This window comes from Aspergillus caelatus (assembly GCF_009193585.1).
Source record: "Aspergillus caelatus strain CBS 763.97 unplaced genomic scaffold BDV27scaffold_417, whole genome shotgun sequence".
Taxonomy (NCBI): domain Eukaryota; kingdom Fungi; phylum Ascomycota; class Eurotiomycetes; order Eurotiales; family Aspergillaceae; genus Aspergillus; species Aspergillus caelatus.
The window spans coordinates 1-19,808 of NW_022475680.1; the positions used below are offsets into that span (position 1 = coordinate 1).

At 47.1% G+C, this 19,808-nt stretch overlaps 10 protein-coding genes across 10 annotated transcripts; 4 read left to right on the forward strand and 6 right to left on the reverse strand.

Moving 5' to 3' along the window:
• Positions 1–230: 230 nt before the first annotated feature.
• BDV27DRAFT_138902 (uncharacterized protein) lies at positions 231–674 on the reverse strand. Its single transcript, XM_032069338.1, has one exon. The coding sequence runs from the start codon at positions 604–606 to the stop codon at positions 385–387; it is 222 nt and encodes a 73-aa protein (XP_031920750.1). The 5' UTR covers positions 607–674; the 3' UTR covers positions 231–384.
• A 652-nt stretch (positions 675–1,326) lies between these two features.
• BDV27DRAFT_138904 (uncharacterized protein) lies at positions 1,327–2,475 on the reverse strand. The gene has a single exon (XM_032069339.1). The coding sequence runs from the start codon at positions 2,277–2,279 to the stop codon at positions 1,617–1,619; it is 663 nt and encodes a 220-aa protein (XP_031920751.1). The 5' UTR covers positions 2,280–2,475; the 3' UTR covers positions 1,327–1,616.
• A 571-nt stretch (positions 2,476–3,046) lies between these two features.
• On the reverse strand, positions 3,047–4,721 carry BDV27DRAFT_81903 (uncharacterized protein). Its single transcript, XM_032077685.1, has 2 exons — positions 4,193–4,721; positions 3,047–4,134 (listed from the first exon to the last, which is right to left on the reverse strand). The coding sequence occupies exons 1-2, from the start codon at positions 4,615–4,617 to the stop codon at positions 3,249–3,251; spliced, it is 1,311 nt and encodes a 436-aa protein (XP_031920752.1). The 5' UTR covers positions 4,618–4,721; the 3' UTR covers positions 3,047–3,248.
• A 723-nt stretch (positions 4,722–5,444) lies between these two features.
• On the forward strand, positions 5,445–7,063 carry BDV27DRAFT_151131 (heme-dependent oxidative N-demethylase family protein; the record flags this gene model as incomplete). The annotated part of the gene is made up of 3 exons (XM_032071329.1): positions 5,445–6,035; positions 6,224–6,528; positions 6,583–7,063. The coding sequence occupies 3 exons, from the start codon at positions 5,445–5,447 to the stop codon at positions 7,061–7,063; spliced, it is 1,377 nt and encodes a 458-aa protein (XP_031920753.1).
• A 192-nt stretch (positions 7,064–7,255) lies between these two features.
• Positions 7,256–9,112, forward strand: BDV27DRAFT_151132 (Zn(II)2Cys6 transcription factor; the record flags this gene model as incomplete). The annotated part of the gene is made up of 6 exons (XM_032071330.1): positions 7,256–7,270; positions 7,550–7,580; positions 7,631–7,824; positions 8,020–8,101; positions 8,158–8,569; positions 8,626–9,112. 6 exons carry the CDS (start codon positions 7,256–7,258, stop codon positions 9,110–9,112), a joined length of 1,221 nt encoding a protein of 406 aa, XP_031920754.1.
• A 180-nt stretch (positions 9,113–9,292) lies between these two features.
• On the reverse strand, positions 9,293–10,604 carry BDV27DRAFT_151133 (heme-dependent oxidative N-demethylase family protein; the record flags this gene model as incomplete). Its single annotated transcript, XM_032071331.1, has 4 exons — positions 9,293–9,532; positions 9,586–9,681; positions 9,751–10,292; positions 10,346–10,604. 4 exons carry the CDS (start codon positions 10,602–10,604, stop codon positions 9,293–9,295), a joined length of 1,137 nt encoding a protein of 378 aa, XP_031920755.1.
• Positions 10,605–11,732: 1,128 nt separating this feature from the next.
• On the forward strand, positions 11,733–12,784 carry BDV27DRAFT_138910 (LITAF-like zinc ribbon domain-containing protein). Its single transcript, XM_032069340.1, has 4 exons — positions 11,733–12,050; positions 12,146–12,364; positions 12,423–12,587; positions 12,640–12,784. The coding sequence occupies exons 1-3, from the start codon at positions 11,956–11,958 to the stop codon at positions 12,580–12,582; spliced, it is 474 nt and encodes a 157-aa protein (XP_031920756.1). The 5' UTR covers positions 11,733–11,955; the 3' UTR covers positions 12,583–12,587; positions 12,640–12,784.
• A 216-nt stretch (positions 12,785–13,000) lies between these two features.
• Positions 13,001–14,624, reverse strand: BDV27DRAFT_81921 (uncharacterized protein; the record flags this gene model as incomplete). The annotated part of the gene is made up of 1 exon (XM_032077686.1): positions 13,001–14,624. One exon carries the CDS (start codon positions 14,622–14,624, stop codon positions 13,173–13,175), a length of 1,452 nt encoding a protein of 483 aa, XP_031920757.1. The 3' UTR covers positions 13,001–13,172.
• Positions 14,625–15,847: 1,223 nt separating this feature from the next.
• Positions 15,848–17,483, forward strand: BDV27DRAFT_138915 (putative MFS monocarboxylate transporter (Mct)). The gene is made up of 4 exons (XM_032069341.1): positions 15,848–16,168; positions 16,231–16,355; positions 16,414–16,979; positions 17,031–17,483. The coding sequence occupies exons 1-4, from the start codon at positions 16,009–16,011 to the stop codon at positions 17,476–17,478; spliced, it is 1,299 nt and encodes a 432-aa protein (XP_031920758.1). The 5' UTR covers positions 15,848–16,008; the 3' UTR covers positions 17,479–17,483.
• Positions 17,484–17,490: 7 nt separating this feature from the next.
• Positions 17,491–18,620, reverse strand: BDV27DRAFT_138916 (uncharacterized protein). Its single transcript, XM_032069342.1, has 3 exons — positions 17,831–18,620; positions 17,696–17,758; positions 17,491–17,634 (listed from the first exon to the last, which is right to left on the reverse strand). Exons 1-3 carry the CDS (start codon positions 18,572–18,574, stop codon positions 17,530–17,532), a joined length of 912 nt encoding a protein of 303 aa, XP_031920759.1. The 5' UTR covers positions 18,575–18,620; the 3' UTR covers positions 17,491–17,529.
• Positions 18,621–19,808: the final 1,188 nt, after the last annotated feature.

Here is a 19,808-nt window from a genome sequence, read left to right on the forward strand (position 1 = left end):
TTCCCTTTTTTTTTTTTTATGAATTGTAAATCGTAGAGGATGTGAGAGTTACGTAGTTGCCTAAGAATGCTGATAATAACCTCCCAAGGTTCAATCAAGCCCCAGTCAAACTGTCGGGCTACCCACTGGTGCTCAACAAGGTCTATTAGGCTTACGGTCGCGAAATCTAGGCGGCCGTGGTGGTAGGAAAAACCGCCCATCTGCTCGAGGTATCAAGGGACAACCCGGAGTTTCATCCTTGTCATATGTGGCTGCTTGGAATGGTGGTCAGACCGATCTATCAATGTCACCTTATGAGCGAGATTCGGACTCTGCATTGTCAGGAGGACCGTTTAATTTGCTTAGGTCGCCTGTTCGAGAAGTATCCCGTTTCACATATGTACATTATAGATCTCTATTGAGAAACTCGAGGATGGACCAGAGATTGAGAATACCAATATTAATCTCAGCTACACCCTCCTCAAACCTGTTCAACCACCCTATATTATGATCGAACAGGATATTCAGGTACTGTCGGTCATTGTCCGGGTATTCCGACCTCGGAGTCCTCCTAGGAAATATGTTCACTCTGAAGGTAAACCTGTGGCGAGCAAAGAAGTCATTCATGGCCCTCCGTGGGTGTTAGTGGGCTTGCTGACCACAATCTCCCCCAGACGAATGTCGACATTCTTGTTCGGGACGCCTCCGCCAATTCCGACCATCAGGCCAAAACCGAATGGAGCGGAAGCTGGAGAGCAACCGCATGGCGACGACCATAAAACAGGCAGTTCTTGCATCGTAGGAGCGTTTCAATGTATAATTTATGCTGCATCTTGCGGCTTGCCTTTAGATCGTGTCTGATGGCCATCCCAGAATGATATCAATGTAATTACCAGACCGCGGAGAGTCAGTCCAGATATTATCATACATCTGTAGTTCTATATATACAAATACTATCTCTAAGACTAAGAGATCAACCCTGAGGATAATTGGCTCACTGCTTTCTTCGTCTTGGAGCCGGACTGGGTGCAGACTGATCCCGGGGGGGGGGGGGTGAGTGAGAATGCCGTTCACCCTGCCATATTTAACTTATTTATATTTGTACTAGAATTTGAAGATGTGCAGCTTCACAAGCTATATGCTTATCTATAACTCTATTCATGAATTCATGGTGTGACCTGGACAATCTTATGAGATTAGAGTAAGTTGTAAATCAGTTCACCGCAAACCAAACTCAACTTCCCCTGATATACGATGAAACGTCAAATGCCGCAGAAACATCTACTGGATGTTTACCTCTTCATAAATAAAACTATGCAGTTGTAAAATTCGTCCAATGCGATTCTTTTTTTTTTTTTTTTTTTTCCCACCCCGAGTAGGGAGATGTGTAGACCCTATGATAAAAATAGCAAGGATAATAGGTGGAGAGTTGCAATCTAAACATAAACGTTACATGCTTGAAAAAAAAAAAAACCCCAGCTCGTGCAAATGCTATGCCAAATTTGACGGATTTATGGATATCACCCGATGAAAAGATTAATAGAAGGATAGGAAAGGTCATGCGATGGTAAGGAAGAAACAAACAAGTACTTCATCTTGTTGGCTTCGTGACAAGACAGACCAGCAAAGTATGAAGGTTAGAAAGGTATGTCCTGAGGAGAATAGCGAGGCGTAGCCGTTCCCTGAGGGAGCAAAGCAGGAGGTAAAGTACGACCAGGAGATTTTGACCGTTGCGCAGTCGTGCTTGAACCAATAGCTAGTGAAGACGGTATATACGAGGTCCGAGAAGACTGACTGGACGACGGAGATTCGTCCCGGGGAAGAAGCGATAGCCCTTGAGCACTATTGGACGAGGGGATCCTGTTGGTGTCCGACCCTGCACTCGAGGGCGGAGTGGGTTCTATGTTGGATTGGATACTCTGGGGTCGGCTGGTACTTTTCGGAACGTAGGGCTGATGTTGGATCTGGAGGGCTTGGTTCAGCTGCTCGTCTGTCCAACCGCGGCCGATGTGCACTTCATAGTGACCGTGTTTCTGGCCCAGAATGGATGTCCGACACCACAAATCGGCATCCTCTGACTTTGCGAAGCCAATGACAAGTCCTTTGCTGCTATCACGCAGGTAGACCATGGATGGAGCTAGTGGGAGGTAGACGGCATTGGGCTCGTTGGCGAAGATGCGGGATTCTCGATTACGGTTTTGGTAGGAGGCTGCTTGATTGGGCGAATTGAAGCTGAGCTTGAGCTCTTGCTTCTGGAAGTAGAAAAAGACATCTAGGGCAGGCTGTGAATTAGACATCATGAGATTCGGATGCCCGTTGAAAAGGGTCGATAATCCCCAATGAGTGGGAAGTTGAAACAGGATTTTAAGGAGCTGGTATGGTCCAAAAAGCCAACGCTCAGCTCAGCCCCTCCGCTATAAACAGTTTCCTTTAGCGTCTCCACTTATAGGGCGCCCGAGTCTCACTTGGGCACACGGATTACTACCTGGGGGCCGGATTTCAATCGTCTATCCGGTCAATCAAAACGCTTAAAGTGACGATGGTTTAGGGCTTGGCAATCCATTGATTTAAATAGCAGCACTGCCTCGTTGTTCCACTCTCCCAGCTGAAGAGAGATTCAGCTTGAAATATTTACCATGTAGCGAATAGATATAGATAAAATGCAATGGACCAAAGTTCAAACTTGAACTCTGCTATTCTTGGAAGATTCAAATATGTTTGAGCCATCGGATGCAAGAAATTTGGGTGAACTTCTCTAAAGGGTTTGTATTCCAAAGACAGTGCACATTAAACGCTTCAAATTGTCAAAGCCAAGACAGTAATTACAAAATAAGGTACAGCTAAAGTGACAACGGTCGTGGGCCATCACATTTGATCCACAGTGTCTGGCGACGGTGCAGACGAAGGTTCCGAGGTTTGCGAGGCACGCTGCTTCTCGAGGCACCCACGAAACTGACGATTCCAATAAAGTGTGTCAAAAAACCCAACAACAAGCCTGATTCTTCTTTTCTCTTCAGCTTGAATCAGTTTAATATGACGACGTAGTGCGGCCCCAAGCATCGTCGAAGAGCTTTGCTTAACCGCAAGCACGATGTCCTGGCCGCTTGATGATCTCCAATCCGCATCAGTAGATCTCTTGTAGTTCAATATGCTTGCCAGAGCCGTCAGAAAGGTAGTTCCCCTGAGGGGGTCCGTCATAACCGATACTTCGTTGAAAAGAAGATCAAGCGCGACTCTCCTCCTTTTGACCTCGATCACCGGTAATTTCTCTAGTTTGTCCCCCCCAAGATCTGTAGAAAGGGGCCAGAACCAGGAGGAGCCAGCGTTGTATCAATCCCCGACAACAATCCATGTATCGAAAATTCGGGATCGTAGAGGCGAACGGAGAAGGGATCCTCCAGTGCCTGCGCAATCAGCAAATCCGCGTCCCGGTCGGCCTGGATATACGGAACACTTACACGCAGAAGCAGTGGAAAATCGAGTTCGCTTATATAGCTAGTGGCATAGGAATCGTATATCCTCCAGGCGCGTCGAAAGCTGTTGAGATCATCTAGAGTAATTGGGGAGAGGCCGTAGGGAAATCGATATATACGATTCAACTCAACCAGGCCCGTCGTGGTCCTGGCAGTTGACAGTAAGCTCTTTAACATGCCGGGCTGTGCTGGACCCAGTCGAGTTAGATTCTGATGGAGTTTCCTTTGTCGGTCTTGTTTAGCTTCAAGAAGCAGCCACTCCAATTTCGTCTGTTCAACCCCAAGACTATAGGCGATGCTTGACAACGATTGGACATCCTCATAGGTGTTGTTCACATCATCGTACCTATAGTGATAGACAAGCTCCAGGATGGTATCCTCATACATCACCGAAGCATTATCTGCTTCCCTATCCTTTGCTGCTGCTCTATCCTCTAGCATCTTGTGCCGAATATATGAAGCAAGTGCCATCTTATAGGCTCGAGATTGAAACACTTCAGAGTCAAAGTCAAAAGATATACTCAGCCTGTCTCCATCATCGTTATCCTGTTGGTTGCCGATAGTACGGCATGTATCGGTATCACGAAGCAAAACAATAGACGTAGAATCATCACGAGCACGCTCAATGATCTTCTGAGTTTCTGGAACGGCCAAAGCAGACGTCTGCTCGGATTGTGTCGGGCTTGAAGAGCTTAGTCTTCATCCTCTCTCAGCATTGTAAAGGAATGTTGCTAACTTACAGCTGTACAACCTGTAATAGCAAGCTCAAAGCCTGGACTTGATCGCGGAGCATGTCCCGATACTGAGTGAGGTTGGTTTCAGTCCAAACCAGCTTGATCTTCTCAATCCATCCTTGTGTGTTGTGCTCTTTCATCACTTGAGTTGCCTGTTCTGAGAAAATCTCTAACAGTGACTTGCATCCGTCAAGGGATAGCTGCAAGTCCTCGAGCGATCCTTCGACCATGCATGGGTTACCTGTGCATGTATTCAGCCAGGATTGAATGTGTGTGACTGCTGCATTCACGGCGCTTATCTGGGTGCGCACTGTTTGCAAGTGAAGGCCACTGTTATTTACTTTCTGCTGTAGTGAGTGAAGGAGCCTTAGAGACTTTACTGCCAGCTCTCCTATAGCGATACAACTGGATACGAGACCAACAACTTCCATGGTGCAGACTTAGTCTCCAGAAGGATGCGTATAAATGTGTGGATGCAGGACTCATGTTAGCAGTCGTGCGGGGTTAAGTCAGTTAGTCAAGAGGAGCACAGCCTCGCTTCAGTTATCGCCCCCATCATGACACATAAAACTGCGATTTGGACATGATGTAGAACATATTAGGGCTAAATATTCGCAAGACAAATGTATATAACAAAGAGTAAAACATAACCCTGTCAGGAGCAACTAGGGTACGCTTGAACGGAGCTACCTGCAAGATAGTACAAACTATCTACGAGTTACTCTTCGGTAGGGTCAGCATCTATAAGTTTTAAGCCCCATTTTAAACTATCCGAGTATTACTGGAAGAAAGAAAAAATAAGGCGGGGTTCCTGGGCCATTCTCCGCCAGTATTCTGCAATAGGAGATTCCCTACAGGGCGCCAAATGCCGGGGCTTCTTAATAAGTACCCGAAAAGGCAGGATAAATGAGCAGCCCTACTGCATTAGATACGACAAGCGCCACATGAGCTATTGAAGGAAAATTTCTAAACTGATGGAAGTACTGACTAGGCATTAAAGGGCAAGTCAACTGAGTACCTATGAATAGACTTATTTGTCACTTGTGTGGACACCTCATTGGATATGTCCTAATCCGCATATTCTTACGAATAAAAACCAGTGTCTATCCTTTCGGAGGTCGCAGCCAGTCTTTAATTACGGTTCACTTGGTACAGTGTCTCGCGCCTTTCTCGGTGTACTCTGTTCAAGAGTCACTATCAGACTCCGGTCGATATGAGCGATCTTTTGTTGATATCGCCACCTGAGCTTCAAACAAACATGACCAATGAAGATGTTAGGCCTCTATTTCGTCTCTTAGCTTCTCACAGTTGGGAGTCAAAGGGCTGGCATACTACAAGTAGTCTTGTGTTGTTAACTGCACTGGCATTTGTGGCCTGTGTGTGCTTCACGAACAGAAAACGTCTTTTCGCGATAATTAGCCGTCTAGGGCATCCCTCGGCTATAGTACGCCAAAGCCCTTTGCAAGCTGAAAAGAAAATACCATCTACTCCAGGAAAGGAGCCATACAAATCAGTGGTACCTCCAAGTCGCCGACAGACAGCGTCTCCTCTGCTGGGCTCTGGGGTCGCTGGCCTGGACGAGACAGCCCCTTCAACTATTGAGATACTCCAGAACCATATGCCACTGGACAGCAATATCAAGGATCTTCATGAGACCTTTTATTCTCCCACTGGCTTCTCCAACGATGACGTGACGTATCTGGGCCGCTTTCCAGACTACGCCACACTTAGTGGTGTTCGTTTGCCCGAGCCACAGCACGACTTCAACATACATACAGCTATTGCTCGACCGTATAGACCCATCAGGTGGCCATATAATCAGACGATGGGTGAGTTTATTCCTACTATAGTGAAGCCTATGCTCATAGGTCAGCTCTAAGTAAGCTGGATCCCGATCACTGGATCGACCTGGACCGAAATTATACATTACGCGTTCGGCAGAGGCAGGAACTCTACATGCGTCATGGTAAAGCGGTGCTGGACTATCTTCCAGGATCCGAACATGCTTGTCGAGAATTGATGGAGATGGTATTGCAGTTTCTTTGTGCGCGATATCCCCACTATTTCCAGCTTCTCGACGATCAGTCTATCTTACAGAACGATATTCTCGGAACCGAGACCGACCTCCGCCTCATCCACCCTCTGCATGTTCTTTTGAATAACGTTCCCGAAGACTTCGCTATCATGTTGAGGGACCCAGAAACTGGTGAATATTTCTTGCGAGCTGGTATTATTTGTAGCTCTCTCGGCTGGTCCCTAGGCTTGAAATTGGGCAAGTGTATAGACGAGATTCATGAACCAGTGCCTGACTACGGAGAGAAATTGCAATTCTCTATGAATAGGTAGGCAGCAGAGATGGTTTTGATTAAGCTGATACCCACTGACCAACATCATAGATTCTTCGCAAAGATGCCCACAGATAGGCTCATTCAACGTGGATCATGGGGTATCGAGATTGATCAACCAATCCACATGCCCCCTGGGGATCCAATCGCCCTTCGCCATGAAACGCAAGACTCAAATATTGCGTTGGGCCGATACCACCTCCGCGTTGACTGGCAAACTCTACGACGACTCCCGGTATCCGCTGCTGTGGTGTTCAGCTTTAAAGTGTTGTTCACTCCGGTGACCCAATTTCAAAATGAGCCGTACATCCCTTCCCTCTTTCTAAAGAACTACAGAGAGGCCAAGCCAAATTTGTTGAAGCACAAAAATATATGGCATACCGAGGCGACTATCCTGCCCGCACTGGAGCTCTGGGAAAGGGAGCAGAAAGAGCAAGGCATCATTCCCGAAGACTGGCAACCTGCTACCTTGGATGACTACCCTCACTACCCTGGATGGAAAGAGCGTTGGGAAGCGACCCAGAGGCTTTAAATAAAACACGGTATCAGTGTGGTTGCACCTTTCGGAGAGCATGATAAGAGACTAGTTTCCACATCCATTACATGCTTATGTTCTATGGTCCGCTTTTTTCGTTGCTGTTCTTTGCATATAACTTTTCGGTGATTCAACGCTACTTACAGCATGTCAAAATCGAAATAAACCATGATGTAATATAAAATCGCCATGGTCGAGGCATCTGTAGAGGCTGAAGCTTTATCTCGAAGTGCTCATTTTATTGCACTAATCCGGAATAGCGCCCCCCCCCTCAACCCTAATCACCAATGCGGGGAAGACTCATTGATAACGATATTGATCATTGAAGTAACAGAACTGCCACCACTAGAGTTGCAAACGCAAATTATCGTTCACTATAGCCTTATTACCAGCAAAGCTTACCAAAGATCATCTGGGTCTTGCTATCCTTACCGCTCAGAAATGCTTGCCTTGGATGTCTCCCCTCTAACGGCCGGAAACCAGCACCCAAAGAAAAAACCATGGAGAGTCAAGGGTAATATCTTCAACCAAGCGAAAGCTGCGATCTACTCATACCCTCTACAGGTTGCTATAACTGCTCCCAGCGCCGTCTTAACTGTGACCGTGGCACCCCATGCCAGAAGTGCGTCAAAAAGGGACTCCAATGTTCCGGTCTCGGCGTACGGTATCGGTTTATAGATGGAGTTGCATCGAGAGGGAAGTTGGCAGGGAGATCGATGCCTGTGTCAGATACAAAGTGGGACCTACATTATTGCTCTGTTGGTCGGGCACTGTTAATTCTTTCATCCAGCAGTTCTGGCGCATCACTCCAATCACCGGATCGCTTAACAGCACACCCAATGTCTGCCAAGTCTACCAGTTGCCATAATACCAGCTCTCCGAGGGGTGAGGGTCATGGGCACAAACAATCACCTCGCTTTCGAATACTGAATAATGACATATTATCATACAAGTCGAGCAATTCGTCCTTTGTCTCTGCCCCGTCTCATGGTTTAGACCATGTTGACCACCAGTCTCGGTTTCTACTCAAATACTGTCAGTCCTTTGTTCCTTGATTGATCCGTCGTGGATAGATTTTTAAGTGGGAACAGTTTCGGAGAAAGTTGCACCAGCAATGGGACCCTTCAACACCGTCTTCAACGGCTATCGAGATCTAGTTTTACCTATGTCGGAGCAAGACCATACCGTCCAAAATGCGGTTTTAGCCGCCGCTGCTTCCCATATTTCGTTAAAGCATTGTGAATGGAAGCCACTAGCTTCCAGGTATCGGATGGCTGCCATTCGAGGGTTGAATCAGCGGAGTGTCGCAGAGGACCTGAACAAGTCGATCGATTACTCGAGTCTGTCAACTATGGTCCTTCTCCTTGTAGAGCAGATGATCATAGTGGGATCAGACTTCCATATTCTCCTTCGGATGATGAAGAGCTTCATAGAATCACAGCGGTGTTCTGACATAGTCGAGACGGAACCTCTAGGAACATTTTTGATGCAGCAGATAAGAAAGTACGCACAGCCTTTCTATAATCCATTTGAACCTTACGCTTACAGCTATATCATAGGATGTCTCTATACGCAGGGCCCTTAGTAATGGGTCTTTCTGCGGCTAAAAGTCTTGAAAATATGTCCAACAAGGACCTGGACTTCTTGTTCAGTTGCCTTAAGATCCACCCGGAGTATTCTTCGGTCATTTTCAAATTAGCCAATCTCATCCGTACGGCAGCTCAAATATACTTGAGTCGGGCAACCAACATGCCAAACCAGGTAATCACAGAACTAGTCCAACAGTTTCTGGCAGACACCACTTCTTATAATGCAACATCACCGGGAGGTCACATTCTGATTTGGCCATTTTTTATAGTCGGGGCAGAGTGCTCATCCAAGCAGGACCAGGAGTTTGTCACCATGCAGTTACAGAGTCTCTGGGATTGCACGGGCTTTGGAAGCCCGCTCTATGCGATCAAGCTGCTGGGAGATATATGGCAGGAAACACCAGGGACGAATTGGACGCAGACATTGGTGGATAAGGTGGAAGGGTTTATTATGTGAATAGGGCATCCTCCCGAGACCCTGTTGCGCTAATAGTGCCTAATCTAAAAGTCTTCGACCTCAAAAGGTCATTAATATTTCAGAACAGGCTCCTTTGTTGTGTACCACACTATGCACATTCTCATGACTCGAAAGCCTTTCTCAAGGCCTAACTGGAAACCAAATTAGGTTAAGGACACATCACATCTCTTGGCTTCGAAGATATGATTTTGCAGATTCTCCCCAAACCGCAGCCCGCTTATAGAAATGAAAGCCAGGCGCGTTTCCCTGCTTCAACCCATCAATTGCCTCGGCAAGAACCTCACCGAGCCCTTCTTCCTTGATTTCTGGGAGCGTGTACAGAAGGGTTTTGAATGAAAAAAGTATAGCATGGCTTTGGGGCAAACGGTGCAGAAATTGTCTCTCGGCACGGAGACGGGCCTAGCGGTCTGGTTAGCCCACAGTTAAGCGCAGATAGATCTATAAAAACATACGGTATTTATATTAACCTCTTCTTGAGGAATCTCTTCACCCTCATAAAGGTGGTTTCCAGACGCCGTGAACAGTTGGTCCGTAGTTGTGATGGTCCACTAGAGAACGATCAGGCCTACCAACCTTTCAAAAGTCAACCAACAAAGTACAGAGACAGGTCAACTCACATTGGCGCGTTTAATAAACCTGCCTACTCCGAGCTTTTGAAAAAAGCGATCCATGCTCTTCTCCAGTTTTTCTTTGTACTGGGGAACAGGCTTATGGATATCCCGAAGTTTAAGGCCCAACTTTTTCGAAGTGTTGAAGCCATTGGGGAAGCATGTCACGAAACCTCTGAGTGTAAATCCGTCTCCATCATCGGATGGCAGTAGAAAAAGAAGGTCATCCTCAATCAGGCCGCCCATGACCCGCAAGGTATCCAAGGGGTTCTCTTCAGGGGAAAGGGGAAATGTCTCGTCGGTGACCAGGCTGTGCAAGAATGTCGGCTTCTCCCCTGCGGATGACCGCAACTGAAACATACGAGGATATCGTGTTGGGAGATATGTTCCCACCAGCCAGGTGTAGAATTCGTCGACAGCTGGCTTGACACAACCCTCCGCGGCCAGTACCGTCTCAGGATACTCTGCCATGATTCTCTTGCGTAGGTTTATGCGATCGAGATAGTTCTTGTCTATTTCTATAAGCTCGCTGACTGTCCCTTCCTGGATGCCTAGGTTGGGGATAGGTCAGCCTTGTCGGATTCACTACGTCCATATCACATACTCATAGTAAGATGGTATTTCGACTTGAATGGCCGAATCTTAATCGGCTCTTTCGTCTTCCAATCGAAATCTGGAAGAGGCTCAACTGGTGGATAGCAGTGTGGCTCGCCCACATCTAGGTTTTCATCACTTGCGACACGACCCGTTGATTTAATATTTTTCTGCCGTGTTGCTAGAAAGAATAAGCAGCTGGAAATGAAGCTGAAGTAGAAACATGTAGACCATCCCGGCCACTGTACAGGGAGACTCGAGTTGAACATCGTGTACAGTTGAATTCAGATTGGCAGCAAGAAAAGCCCAAGGATGCTGAGGGAGAGAGATATATATATATATCTTCAGAGCCGAGGGCTAGAAAATGACAAATGGAAGCCATCATATATGCCATGCATACACAGTTTACTTAAATACAACGATCATTGTTCTCGATACCCCCCCCCCCCTCCACCATAATTCGATATTCGATATAGTGCTCATCCAACCTGCCTATTCAGGCATTCCGGCTTTATCATCCCTGAGGCGTGGCAGATAAAGAAAGATAAGATGCGGGGGACGATTTAATCTTGACCCCACATCACCTGACCTGCCACTGCTCATTTATTTAACCTGCTTGCTTGGGAGAGTGGACTTCTGGATCAATTGAGATAAGCTAAAATTACTTGATACCCGATTGAATACCTTGTCTGAGAGATTTTTGAGGGTTGCCTTTTCCTATCGAGTGTTAGTTAGGGCTATGGCCGCCGGTGGGTCATGGCAGTAATAAAAAAGCAATCTGGCTGGTGGCAACTGAGTTTATACTAGGACATGCATATATTATATCTTGTGATGTCAGGTTATGAATGAACTACCACTTGAATGGAAGGCTAATTACAATAAAGTCACTATAGATTGCAAAAATTGTAGTGCAGTCTGTTGTACTTTTCTTACAACCTTCCATGTTTAAAGAAACATAGAGAGACTCTTTCAAACCCTAATCGATGATTACACTAAACTTAACCTGACTGGTGCGGTAAATTACTCGTTTTATACTTACCAAGTAATAATAATACCAGACCTTCTATGATGATGTACTCGTATGAAAAATACGATACTCGAACTACAGTAGAAGCTCGGATGGCAGGCCGGGATGATCCGCAGCGAGAACGAAAGTCTAGCCACAAAAATTGGATGGCCCCATTCGGAAATGGTTTCGTGGAGTCGCTTAAGGGTATAGTGTTGAGTCTATGGCCAGGACAAGAGGTGAGAGATGGCTGGGCCTAGGCGAGGCCACCTAAGACGAAGTCACACCACTCAGGTCTCGGATACGGAATCCAAAAGTATGCTTGCGTCATGACGATATTATACGCGGCTAGATTACGCTATTGATTGATCCTAGGACATAATCGACGTCTCCAGAACAAGCAGAACCAAGGTTCCTGCCATGCCTTGACTTTCTAGTGGACAAGACCGAGGATATATAGAGATATATGTACCTTTGCAAAACCTTTTAACTTCAATATAGGTATCAGCTTACTAACTTCGCTGCACTACTCCGTGGAAGAAGAACGCCAAACAATTACTTCCCCCCATTCTCTCTCTTCAAACAAAAGAAAATCGACGTATAGCTTATTCTCAATGACCGAAAAACCATCAATACTGGAGGCTGATAGAGACATGGACAGACAGACTGGAGCAGCTCCTGCTGACCGGGCCAGTAATGGGGGTGTTAAGTAGGCGCTGACGAAAGAAAACTTTTGAATAATACCTATTTCCTATGTACTATGCTTAGTAGACTCAACCTACTTACAACCTCTCGATATATTAGTATGAAAGAAAAACCGGCCCCAACCTCATCGGACGCACCACCTCCGATTCAGTCGGCCTCAACACCAGCATGCCTCCATTCTCAAACCCCTGCACCAGGAGGGTATCCGCAAGTGATACCTTTGATTGCCCTATCAACTTACCCTGCTTTAATCGATTGCCCAAATTGCCGTGCACGGACAATGACTCGGGTGAATTTGACTCTTGGACCGCGAGCTACGTAAATCGCTCCCCCCTACGCTTGTCGATTTGATAGTAAAAATAACACCAGTCTGCAGTTGTTGGTCGTGCCTATGCTGTCTTTGCCTGGGCCCATGTGCTGCCATTTTACCCTGCATCTTGCCAAGTTGCAAAGACTACGAACATTATTGCGGAAATTGCAACAGGCTCCTCGCGGTGGTGGAACGAACGGGTGCGGTTCGTATTATAGTCTATTAGGCCAGGTATTGGTAGCTATGCAAGTATTCATATCAGAGATTATTGACAAAAGACCAGCGTATTAATATTCCAATATACCTTGCGGTCATACTGGTGGTAGTTAAAACACAACCATTCATCTTCATGTATAGGCTTGTCTGCTAAGAAAAAGGGTTCGCCCGCGTGAGTCAGTCTCATAGTTGATGATATTTTTTTTTTTTTTTTTTTACATCTTTTTCATTTTCGGCACCGGTTCACAGACTACGTCTATCCAAATAGTGGCCGTAGAAGGTATATGATGAATCAATTACTACTATGCGTGTGGGATTTTTGACCTCAGCTCTCACCCAAGAGCTCATTTCATCACGAACTTTGATGCTATTGGATCCCTACTCTTTCCATTACCCACGACTATACGGTGATTGTAGAACTCTTGGTTGTTCAGATCATAGGGAAGGTCGAAACACCTTTCTTACCCTTCTCTTTCCTTTTTCTTTCGCGGTGGACTGGGTTTCTTAGAAGATCCCCCCCCCCGCCTTTATGAATCAGGTATTAGTAAGAGATGGTATGGCTAATTTGCATTCTAGGAAGTAATCATAGTTCGATTTGATTTACAGGGTAGCAGCTTGAGACTCCGTATTCATATCAATGACTGTCTGCCAAAGGTTCACGACGCCTTTGCTTTCCCAGCCCTCATAGCGAATATGATCTAGTACCTGCTCTAATAGAACACGATCATCGTTGGTAATAGAGCCGTCATCACCCTGTGCAAGCATACGCTCGGCTGCCTTCTTATAAGCCAGTTTGTGAGCTCGGTGCTTGATTGTATTCCTCACTTCGAAGTAAAGCCACCGCCGACAGTGAGCAAGGAATCTGATTCTCTCGAGTGGGCTGCGGCCGTCGAGTTCGTCTCTGGAGTCTCCAGCGGGACCACCCCTCGTCATAACCCGCTGTTCTATCTCACTGGCGGTCAGTTCATACGCCTTGTTCTGTACCAAGGTTGCCAGTTGAACCGCGCTGATGGGCTTCTTCGCCTTCAACATAACACCCGTTGTCAGATGTTGAAGCTCACGTTCACCCATAAGGTAATCTGCCACGTCCTCAGCCAAAGTCTCAACGAGAGAGGCATAGGTATGTGTTTTCTCCGCTCTCTGTACCGCCTCGATCTCAGACGTGAACAGGACCGTGAGAAGCTCGCTGAAGACAACCCCATCCGAACAGCGAGGTGTAGGATCCGCCGTCTTCATTTTGGGGCTACGTATCAGGGCCGTCAACTTAGACGGGAGTTTGATCAGGTGCGTGAAGTACTTCGAGCCGTATAGCTCGGAGCATACGGAAGCAGCGGTAAGGTGGGCGAAGTCATGAAGGTCCCAGATTGCGGACGATTTATCCAGCATGCCGGTACTATCTTCCTCGAAATCTTTTTCTCGAACTGCAACGTGGTTTGGGCCAATCGATGAGATGGCGGTTGGAGGCACGAGTTTTGTTTGGTAGTCAACTGTGAAAGTGTTGCTGTTGACAAGGCGGTGGACACCGTAGTTGATGGCGCGGATGGCATTGTTGTCGCGAGAGAGGAAGGTGACGATCTCATTGAAGAGGTCTAAGTTGGATTCCACGGCTGGGAGGAACTCGTCACGACATTCTGAGCGAGCGGCTAGATATACGACGCCAAATTTTTGGACGGAGATGGCTGCGCTCCAAAGCGTCTCGTGTTGATCGAATGGAAGCAGAAGTGACTTGTTGTCCGCTCGTTCCAGAAGGATTCGACATCCTTCTAAGATGCACTGGAATAGGGGACGCTTGACTTCCTTCGTCCGGAGTCGGATTCTATCAGCGTTGTCGAAGTGCGGATGTGCAGGACAGTGGCCGTCTAACCACCACGTTGAAGGCTCATAGGCAGGAGGAAGCTCTTCGAAGGGGGTTAGGTGTATCTCTGAGGAAATGGAGGTTGGGTGCAGCTGTTTGTTCGGGGGTTGCTTGTCATTGGAGTGCGTTGGTTTAAGACGCGGGGCCTTGAGTGTCTCACGAAGAAGAGTTTGGACGGCAGTAAAAAGTGATTCCATTATGTCGACGTTTACAGAGACAAGTTTCACATCCCTACCATGGTCGACGCCTCTAACGGCTGCCTTTTATAAGAAAGCCCGTGCAACACTCTCTGTTTAATACTGGTTACAGTGCGTTCTTAATCATCGATATGCGCCACAGTTTCAGATAGGGCCTAGGGAATTTCAGGGTTTCGTCAGCTCCGCAACTCAAACGCATGCTCTTGCCGACTTTGCAGTAGCGTGGCACGCCTGGATCTCTTGCATGTCCGAGAAAACATGTTGGATTGATAGGATCTCATGATACTCGCTGGTGAGACACCGTAAGCTGCAGGTCACATTCTAGTTCTAGTGAGAATATGCTACTGAATTCTGCTGCGCCGAGAGATACGGAAATATATGGACTATACCATTCCGGGCCTTCGTTTCAATCAAAGTGTACCCCGGTCTTCCCCAGACCTTGCGGTGGTGTATGAGATATTTTTAGTATAATATTGCCTTTGTACCAGCCTCCTTGCAGAGATACACGGCGACTACTAAACATTATTGTCAGTCTCATAAATCCTTATTGTACCTTCTTAGGTTGTTGGGCCACTTTTCGCTATGTAGATCGTTTACCGTTTAGATTTACTAGATTTGATTTATGTGGTAACTTAGTTAACTAGCTAACTTGCTTATGTCATTTCAATAACGCGTGTCTCACTCTCACTCTGACTCTGGCTCTGGATCATCTTTTCTCTGTCTTTCTCTAGGACCATATGGTTCGATAGGAGGATGTATTAAATCTAGGGTTAATCTTTAAAGATCTGTAACTCCACCCGATTGGCTGTGGGGCCTTCTCGGCGTAATCCGAGTAGCAGGACCCTTACATTGGAATCCACGGTAATCGAGCCTCCTCAACACCATTAGGTAATATTTTGAGGCAGGATCAGGAAGGAGAGGGCATTGTCTACTTTGGGTAAGCAGTAGTGTGCGTCCTATTCGGAGGTAAATATTCAACGTGCAGTTAAGCTAAAGCATGGCCTCGTATCTGCTGTGCTCCCTTATCTCTGAACGATTCAACAGGCAGGGCCTGGACCCACGCGATGTAACTCTAGTCGGGGATAACCAATGATCCCCCTATAGCCCTTTGTATTAAGGCTTAGTTCATGGGGGCTAACAATTAACCTTAACTCCGACTGGCTCTCACACGCGGCAGGGGAAAAGCCATGAAGGAAACGAATCAAGGAAGAAAAATTTTACGCCCTTGCTTCCGCACACGAGGTTCACATACCTTTCAGCCGCCGTGGTGAAAACCCATGACTAAATATGGAATCTTTAAGTTCGAAATCAGTTTTTTTTTCTGCCTGCGTGTCCTTCAAATCGCAGTACAACTGTCCGAAGAAGACCAATCAAGTGTCAACCTATGGCGACCAATCCTAGTGCGGAGCTGAAAGGCACGGTGGCTGCCACTGGCACTGAAACTCCGGAGGATGCAACGAGGCATGTGGATCACGGCTTCCGCGCCTGGACAGTCGTGGCCGGGGCATGGTGTTGTCTGTTTTGTGGTTTTGGCTGGGTGAACGGTACGAATTGGTCCCATCCTGATTTCCTCTCCGGTGGCGGCTTCACTCCTGACAGGTGCTAGCCATTGGAATCTTCCAAGATTATTATCAAGCCCATCAATTGCGGACTTACTCGGCGTCTAGCATCTCGTGGATCTTGTCTCTGGAACCGTTTATTCTCTTTGCAGCGGGACTTGTCATTGGAAGGGTATGACCATCCGTAAGCCCTAATTGCACTTGGGTGGTCAGATTAATCAATTCTTCAGGTTTTCGATAATTATGGCCCCAAATGGCTCCTTCTTATTGGGACGTTTCTGCACGTCTTCGGTCTCATGATGACCTCCATATCGAAGGAGTATTATCAGTTTATTCTAGCCCAGGGCATCTGCAGCCCGCTTGGCGCAAGCTTTGTCTTCTACCCCGCGCTCTCCTGTACAGCGACCTGGTTCGATAAGCGACGGGCCCTGGCCTTTGGAATTGTTTCTAGCGGCTCTTCACTCGGTGGGGTTGTGTTTCCAACCATGCTGTCTCGACTCTTGCCGCGAATCGGATTTGGTTGGTCCCTGCGCATCTCGGGGTTCATGGTCTTTGCCATGCTGATCATTGCCAACCTGACCGTCCGGTCAAGAATTGCGCCCGTCCCGCGACCTGTCAAGCTTATGGATTATATCGGTCCCTTTTCGGAGGTGCCCTTTATTCTACTCATGCTGGCTGCCTGTTGTGGGTTTTTCGCCATGTTTGTCCCGATCAACTACGTTATTGTGGAGGCGCAGGAGGATGGGGTCGACCGTGACTTGGCTGGGTACTTGTTGACTATACTCAATGCTGCAAGGTACGTTTCATATTTTGATTCCTTTACGAGGTTGCTTATTAACTTGCATAGTCTTCCTGGTCGTATCCTGCCCGGCTACCTCGGTGACAAACTGGGCCGATTCAATGTCATGATTGCCATGTGTGCATTGTCCGCCGTAGTGTTGCTGGTCTTGTGGCTTCCCGGTACCCTTCTCTCCCCTGGAAGTGCGGCCATCTATATTGTCTTCAGCTTGCTGTATGGATTTGCTTCGGGTGCATTCGTCGGCATGGTTCCCGCCCTTCTGAGCCAGATCTCTCCCGACGTGACCAAGACTGGGGTTCGTCAGGGCGCTCTGTTCACTTGTATCAGTATTGCTTCGCTCACAGGGAGTCCTATTGCTGGGGCGATCCTGAGTCGACAGAACGGGACCTATTGGGGCCTACAGGTGTTTGCGGGAGCCATGATGGTTGGGAGTGTATTCTTCTTTGTGGCGGCGAGAGTAGTCCTTGCAGGGGTTTCCGTTGGGAAAAAGGTATAGATGGCAACATAAGTAATAGACTTGATTGAGATATATCAACATGTACAAACTTTATGTTTCACAATAACTATCACAGAGCTGCGCCAGCTTCACATCCAACTCGGTCAACCCTTTCGGATGGTGCGTGGTCCAGCGTATAGAGACCTTGTTATAGACCTGCATGTAAATGTCAGAAAGACACAACCACCTGGAAAAGTAACTCAAGACAACAACATACATTCGTCCACTCCGGGTGATGGCGATATTTCGCCGCCGCTTCAGCAACCAGCTGCATAAAAGCCTTCAAATCCAAATGTTAGCAAAGTACAACCCAAGAGCCATAATAAGCCATGATTACGCGCAAAGAACTCACCCAAGCCTTCTTAAACGAAGGAAACTGAATCTCGCGCTCAATCCCCAACCCATCCTCTGTCAACTCCCACCGTCCCCCATTCCTTACCAGCAAACCCTCCACCCCGGAAACAACACAATCCACATCCTCCTCCCCTTCCGCAACCACCGGCTTCACCACCACCACCTTCTCCTTCTCCTCCTTCCCCTTCCACGCAGCCCCATAAATCTTATCTCCAATATCCCCATGAGTATACGGCACCAAATACCCAGCCTCATCACACCTCTCCGCCTTCGCCGCAACAACCACATACTCCACAACCGGACAAGCCGCAACCCTCTCCAACGCTTCCGGCGCCGCATAACAACACAACACCGCCACCGACCTCTCCCTCCCCCTACTCATCTCCCAAAGCTCTTCACAAAGCTTAACCACCGTATCCCCCGTCGCAACCAACGTATCCAGCACCACGATCTTCCCCTCATCCGCCGCCGGCGGAAACGGCCTCCGACCCGGCCACTCGACAACCACTTCCTGGGTACCCTTTTTCTTACTGCATCGGGCCAGGACGCATGTTGTAGCCGGGAAGAGAGGCGCCGCGGCGACAAACATGGGTAATGCGCCGCGGAGGATGGGAATCATGGTTGGGTTGTGGGAGAGGTTTGGGTCGTGAGATTTGGCGGTAGTGATGAGTTCGGTGGTTAGGGCGTGGATGGTGGTTTGCATTGTTTGGGGGGTTGCGGTTGGGGAGAGGAAGGTTTGCATGAGGGTTTGGAGGGTTGGGTGGGTTGGGGGGAGGGTGAGGATGGGGGCTTTGGGTTGGTGCATTTTTTTTTTTTTTTCTGTTGTTTCTGTCTTTTTGTCTTTTTCTGGGGATTGTGAGGATTGTGAGGACTGTGAGGATTGGGGTGATTTTTTGTAAAGAGGTTTCAGATTTTAAGTGTTCAATGTTATGTAGAGTGTAGGTAGTTGGTGATGATGAAGTTAGAATATTTATACTTCGTTGTTGCTGCATCGTGTATTTATCACATGGTCGTTGTATTTATCTTACAGTTCAATGTGAACCAATACAATTACAAGGGTTTCTTTAGATTAATTAGGGTATTATTAGGAAAATGGCCTTAGGCCACTCTTCCTAGTGCAGTAATAGAATGCAGGAGATTGCTCGTCCCAAGGCGCGCCCCCCTCCCATCAAGCCCTAAACCTAGACATTAGAACTTTTCAATTTGGGGTTAATATTAATTTCTTACTCAGATTGTCAAGATTATCACATTTAATTTATAGATATCTAGCTTCATAGCATAGATATAGACATTCACTCCCCCATAAAAATTGATCAACAGTCCATGTAGATGTTATCGGTAATAGACTGCCTTGGGATACAATAGTCTACAACTCGGGCTACTGAACCTCAACCTGCACTGCACTATTTTCTGAACCTGGAGTGAAACATTATCTCTAAACGCTACAAAATAGTATACAGTATGACCCTTTCTGATAATTACTACTAGTAACCCGAAAAATCAAGAATCAAAATAAAAATACCAGTGGGGAATCCGCCCTTGCTTGTTTGCAGGTCTAGATAAAGCGATCATAGATCAGCCCTACCATTTCCCAGTTCAGACCTAGCCATATGTACATTTTATGTACAGTGTACACAGCCTCCCGGAGACGCAAGTAAGTAAAAAAAGAAAGAAAGAAAGAAAGAAATCATCACACGAGACAAATAAGCACTAGTCAACTTAATACGACGTCAATAGTATATGCAAGAATGGGCAACGGCCACGTAAGCCAACCCAAACCCCGTGTTAAGTAAAATCTCCACGGCCCCTCCCGAAGTTCCCCACCCGAACCCATTTATTACAGTAAATCATGCTTAAACCTGAACCCTAGAAATAGATCGATCCATGTAAAGCCCGAGATTAAGACTATAAAGAAATAAAACTTGCCGTACCCCCTCCTCTTCGTTCATACACAACAACCGATATCCCACATCATT